Source organism: Chanos chanos, chromosome 3 (assembly GCF_902362185.1).
Source record: "Chanos chanos chromosome 3, fChaCha1.1, whole genome shotgun sequence".
Taxonomy (NCBI): domain Eukaryota; kingdom Metazoa; phylum Chordata; class Actinopteri; order Gonorynchiformes; family Chanidae; genus Chanos; species Chanos chanos.
Window position 1 is genome coordinate 46,787,005 of NC_044497.1, and position 5,666 is coordinate 46,792,670.

The 5,666-nt window shown below is 37.2% G+C and overlaps 1 protein-coding gene across 1 annotated transcript; it reads left to right on the forward strand.

Moving 5' to 3' along the window:
• Positions 1-296: 296 nt before the first annotated feature.
• rx3 (retinal homeobox gene 3) lies at positions 297-3,132 on the forward strand. Its single transcript, XM_030769727.1, has 3 exons — positions 297-513; positions 769-1,001; positions 2,713-3,132. Exons 1-3 carry the CDS (start codon positions 297-299, stop codon positions 3,130-3,132), a joined length of 870 nt encoding a protein of 289 aa, XP_030625587.1.
• Positions 3,133-5,666: the final 2,534 nt, after the last annotated feature.

The window sequence follows — 5,666 nt, forward strand, 5'->3', positions numbered from 1 at the left end:
AGTTTAACAAAACTCGACTTAGTATTGCCAGCCGGGACGCATCTCAAGGAGCAAATCGAGTCTGTAGTATATGTGCAGTTTAACTGTATTTCCACTTACTCAACTATTATAACAAGAACAAGTACGTTATCTAAATATTTCTATTTAAAAATAGTGGTAGGGGCAGCTTCGCATGCACTACGTTTTCCAAAAGAACACAGGACTTGCATGGCTGTCAACGTCCCAAACGCTGTGTTGGGTTAAGTAAGTTTAGAGTTAGGTGTTCGATGCGACATTTCGGTCCACACTCCCAAAACATGGAAGAGCATCTCTCGCCGTCTGCGCGTTTGGTTCGAAGCCCGGGAAACCCAACGCGGATTCACAGTATTGAGGCAATTTTGGGATTTAAAGAAGAGAACATGTTCCTCCCGGCTTTCAGCTACGGATCAGGGAGGGCCGTTAAAGGCACTGATCGCAGAGGTAACGGCATGGCCTCACCTCTCAAAAAAGATAACAACCCGCAGAGTTTTGAAAGTAAGTTCAGCTGCGCTGCAGCACCAGATAACTAGCGTCACATGTTGCATAGATTCATGAGTCTGAGGTCTAATAACACATTAGCGTTATTTGTGACACTAACTTCTTGATTTCTGTGGAAAAGAGTCTAATTTCTATGGAAAAGAATCTTCTATAGTTTGGTAACAGTAACCAAGTTTTTCATTAGACCAACTATTGTTCTGGATCTGAATGTTTTCTGAAATCGGAAATTTATGTCCATTCGTTCATTTTCAGGTGTCTGTTGCGCTAGTGGGGCTGCGACTTCTGTTAGTCCACATTCTCCCGAAGGAGACTGTAAATTATCCGATGAGGAGAATCCCAAGAAAAAACATCGACGGAACAGAACAACGTTCACCACCTTTCAGCTCCACGAACTCGAAAGAGCTTTCGAAAAGTCGCATTACCCTGATGTGTACAGCAGAGAGGAGCTCGCGCTCAAAGTGAACCTGCCGGAGGTGCGAGTGCAGGTAGGCAAATAAGAATCCAGCCTGACTGATTGCAGACCATCACAAACGAAGTTACACAGTCCACCGCAGACCGATCCTATTTATCTCAAAGTCGATGACCGTAACTTTTTCAAATCTTAGTGTTTATTTAACTGTTCTAAATTCTTAACTGTTCTTCCAACACTTTTAAGAAGTGTTTTCATCCATAATGCAACATCTGAAATAATATGCCGACAAGAAATTGTGGTGATAGATAAATAGTTTTAAGTTTTTAGGCAAGCATTGTGACATTACTTTCTTAATTAGATATAGAAACTTTAGTGTTTACAATCACGCACTGAGGAACAAGTGTCTTTTCAATACTGAGGAACAAGTTGCCATTCTCGAGACCAGCGAATTTCCGTCTCCTTTAGTTTTAAGGAGTTTTGTCTGTTTCCAAGTTTTATGCTAAGCGCTGGGCCCACTCAGCTTCGCTATTCGTTGTCCTGGTATAATTATATGATATATCATTTCGAATACCGTCTTAATTTGATTGTTCTTTCACATAACGCATATATAGTAATTAATCAAAAGTGTTTTTTGTCAGTTGATCCAAAATGATTCAAATAATAAGCGAAACCAAGGTGCATTATATCAGTCAGTCTGCGCTTTCATGTCGTTGGTCTTGCTTTCACTCACCATTTTCCTTAATATTTTGGGTTGTAATAATTTCATCACCGGTATATTTTACCAACACTAACTGATTTCTTAAACATGGAAATTTAAATAGAACATAGAAGAAAAACTAAATTTAGTTAGTTAAGTCTTAATTAAATCTCCAACAACGGGCAATCCAACGTTCATGGGCAGTTATTCTCAGTGTCACCGGGTGCTACTCATGATTACCAAAAACATGGTCACCTTTGATCAGCACTGACTAACGGGATGAAGTACTTCATGGTATTTTGAGGGTACCATAAAAGTGTTTTGATTACGCAGTGGTCATACAGACAAAAAATTGTTATTTTTAGTTTCTGGTCATATACGTTTGAAGGGGAAAAGAACATTGTCAAGAGGTGCATGTTTAAAGATACAGAAAACTTATATTAAATGCACAAGTAAAGATGTAACACGACACTAATGAAAAACAGTGTAGAAAACAAGATGTAAAAGGATAATTTTGTTCTTTCTATTTGTCAGATGGATGTAAAGGAAGTTTCATTTAAATTTTACGTACCAGTACGGGTTTATCTATTATATTTTATGTGATCCTTTAACACATGCTTAACAGCAAGCCTGTCTTCCAGATTTAATATACGAATGCTGACAAAGAGCTATAAACAATAATGGTGTATCAGGTTCATTCAAATGTAAGGCTGACTTATTTAAATTACTGTCAATATAGGTCTATACACTTATCTTTATTCTCATGTTATTCAACATTTAAGGACAAAATTAAGTTCTTGTCAATCATATTAAAAATTACTGATAAATATTTACTCGCTGTAATAATTTGCTGATGGAGAATGTCATTAATAGTTTAATAGATATCTGAAAATAGGTATTTAATTGATATTCATTTGTACTGGAAATGTATTGTCTGTATTTATTTTTTTAGAGAGTATAAAGAAACAATACAATGTAATATAATGGCGAGACACAAATGTACATATTAGATCTGCAATCACCAAATGTCAGTAATACACTGTAATCAGTTAAACCTAAACATTAATCCTAAATAATGTAACTTCAGGTTTGGTTCCAGAATCGGCGGGCAAAATGGAGAAGACAGGAGAAGTTGGAGGTGAGCTCTATTAAACTCCAGGACTCCTCCATGCTGTCATTTAGCCGTTCTCCTCCTCCTCCTCTGGGTAGCAGTCTGTCTCTGGAGCCCTGGCTCACCAACCCCATCACCTCCTCCACCTCTCTCCAGGCCCTGCCTGGCTTCATTGGCTCAACCCAAGGAAGTTACAACCCTCCATCTTTCTTCAGTTCCCCTTCTCTTAACCATAGTGTGTCCCACATTGGAGCTGTATGTCCCCAGAACACCTACCAGTGCTCTGGCTTCATGGACAAGATCTCTCTGGAGGAGTCAGATCCACGTAACTCCAGTATTGCCTCTTTGCGGATGAGAGCTATGGAGCATATTCAGTCCATTGGTAAGACATGGTAAGGTCTTTTGTTAACCCTTTGGACTGAGCCAGCGGGACTGAGCCCCTTAGAAACTTAATGAGTACGAAGAGGAGGTTTGAACTCTTTATGGGGGGACCATGAAGGTCATTCTTCATTTGAGAAAATCCCTGGTTATGTCAAAACAGACTTTTTCAACAGTATGTCATCAAAAGGATTTTGGCTGCCAATTTGTTGTGGAAGATCATCACCGAGCAAAGACTCTTTGACAGAGGGTATTCACTCTGCATCAGTCCTCTTTTTTCATTTTAGTCATTATCTTTAATAAAAGTGGTCTGCCGTCCTTCATGGAAAAAACAAGTGTTTTATTTGTACAATTAAACCATTCGCATTGATCTGCTCTGAATGATTAATTGCATGTTTATGAGAAAGAAACCCGGGTTACAAATTAATTGTGGAAAAGTTACATCTGTCACATTCTGTCTCCACATTTCTGCTGGTTAGTGTTTTCAAAAGCAAACTCTAAATCCGTCACTTTTGTCTTGATACCAAAAATCTCTCCCTAAATTCTGCAATGACAATCTCACAAAAAATATGATTTATTTATTGTAATTGTCCATTCTACATTGTCTGCTATATATAAAATTTGTTGATTTAGGGTGTTTTTCTTTCACATACTGTCACACTGTATCTTTCACAGGTGATTTTTGTCTTTGGTTAAAACAGTTGAACATTAAATGCATGTAGTGCCACTGCTGACTGCTCATTTGCTTTCTTTATATATATATATATATATATATATATCTGCTTACTTCAAAGCAAATATCTTGGCCTACAGCAAAATGAGCTGACCTTTAAACCATGAATTTTATTTAATTTTTGAGCTTAGGAGTAATATTTTTACTCCATATGGTTCCTCCATGTGTCAATATTTGTTGATATTCAAATGTTCAAGTAATACATATGACCAGTATTCAATAAAACAAAAATTGTTTAAGCTTAATTAGCTTTTGATGGTCAAGCCTGTTGTTTCAGTTTTTTCTTTTTTTTTCTTTTCTTTTTTTTTAATCATCATGTCTGCGGCGTTGGCCGTCTAAGAAACTTCAAAATGTATATCAAAATTCTATCGCACAACTGCGATCACATTAATCGACGTCCGTGGGTTGAATGCTGTTTGTGTCTCCCTCTAGTGGCTATTTTTGGAATTCGCGTGCAATCAAGATTGCCTGGTCCTGTTTGCGGACTCCGTCCTGTCTTTACCACTTTACCACAATGTCTTTGCCACTGTAAGACGCAGCACTAGCCAATATAGGTGTCCAGTCATTGTTAACTAACAAAAGAACCTAATCCTGGCATTCTGTTTTATTTAATTTTTAAATCATATCTTGGAGTAATTCCACCAAAAATGAATTCTTTACTTATCAACAATAAGCTCACTGTAAAGACAGCTGAGTCACAAGAGCTGCCCTGTAAAATGTACTTACTGTTGCTTCATTGTGTGCTGAAGAAACAGGAGAGGAACATTTTATAACTTGGTCTGCGGACATGTGCATCCATGACAAAAACCACATACGCACACACATACATCAGCATATGCACACATTCTTCAGCATATACACACATACATCAGCATATGTACACATTCTTCAGCATTCTGTCCAATAGTGACCACTATCCAAAATCTGTGCATTATTACTGTGTTTTATGAATACATCAGGTAAAATATGATGAAGTGACCCTGCTCTCCGCCCTGATCTTTTTGCAAATAAATCAACCGTGTGAGATTTTGTGAATGTTTGTATATCATCCCTCATCTTTTAAATCCTCTAAGTGAATTTCATTTTAGAGAGGACAATGTTTGTAAATAAATCAGTTAAATGTTATTAATCTGTGACAGATGAACAGAGAAAACAATTGGAAGAAGGTTGATTTGAGAGCAGGCATAACTAGATGAAAATTGTTCTAATTGACATTTTTTGTTGTGAGAAGTCTTGTTCTCAGTCATGGCATCTACTGTTGCAAGTGGGTAGAAAGAGATGATTCATGAATGAATAGCTCTCCGCCCACTGCTCTTGACAAAGCTGATATAGTAATTATAATTTCAGTACAGCCATTAGTGCTCTGTCTGTAATCAGCCCAGTCATTACCTCTGTGTGTGATTACTTGTCTCATGAGCCAGCTTGTAGTATGTCAACATTCTCTCTCTCTCTCTCTCTCTCTCTCTCTCATAAATCAAATGAAGCTCTCTTCTGCCACCTACTGGTAAACATTGAACATTATACCATGTATTTTAAACTTCACACGCTTGCTTGCACGTACATATCTCTTCAATCCATCCTGCAGCGTTTGCCAACATCAAAAGAAACTGAGACAGGGCATTAAGTCAAAGTATAGTTTCGGTTTTGTTATTTCACAATAGTATTATTACAAGTCCAAATTTATTGAACAGGTTTAACACAACATTATTGATGTACAACAAATGAGATTGAGTGATAATAATATGTGAGTTAATAAATACAAAATAAAAGTGAAAAAAGCATACAGTTATATCTGCTTGATGTGAAAAGATTTATATAT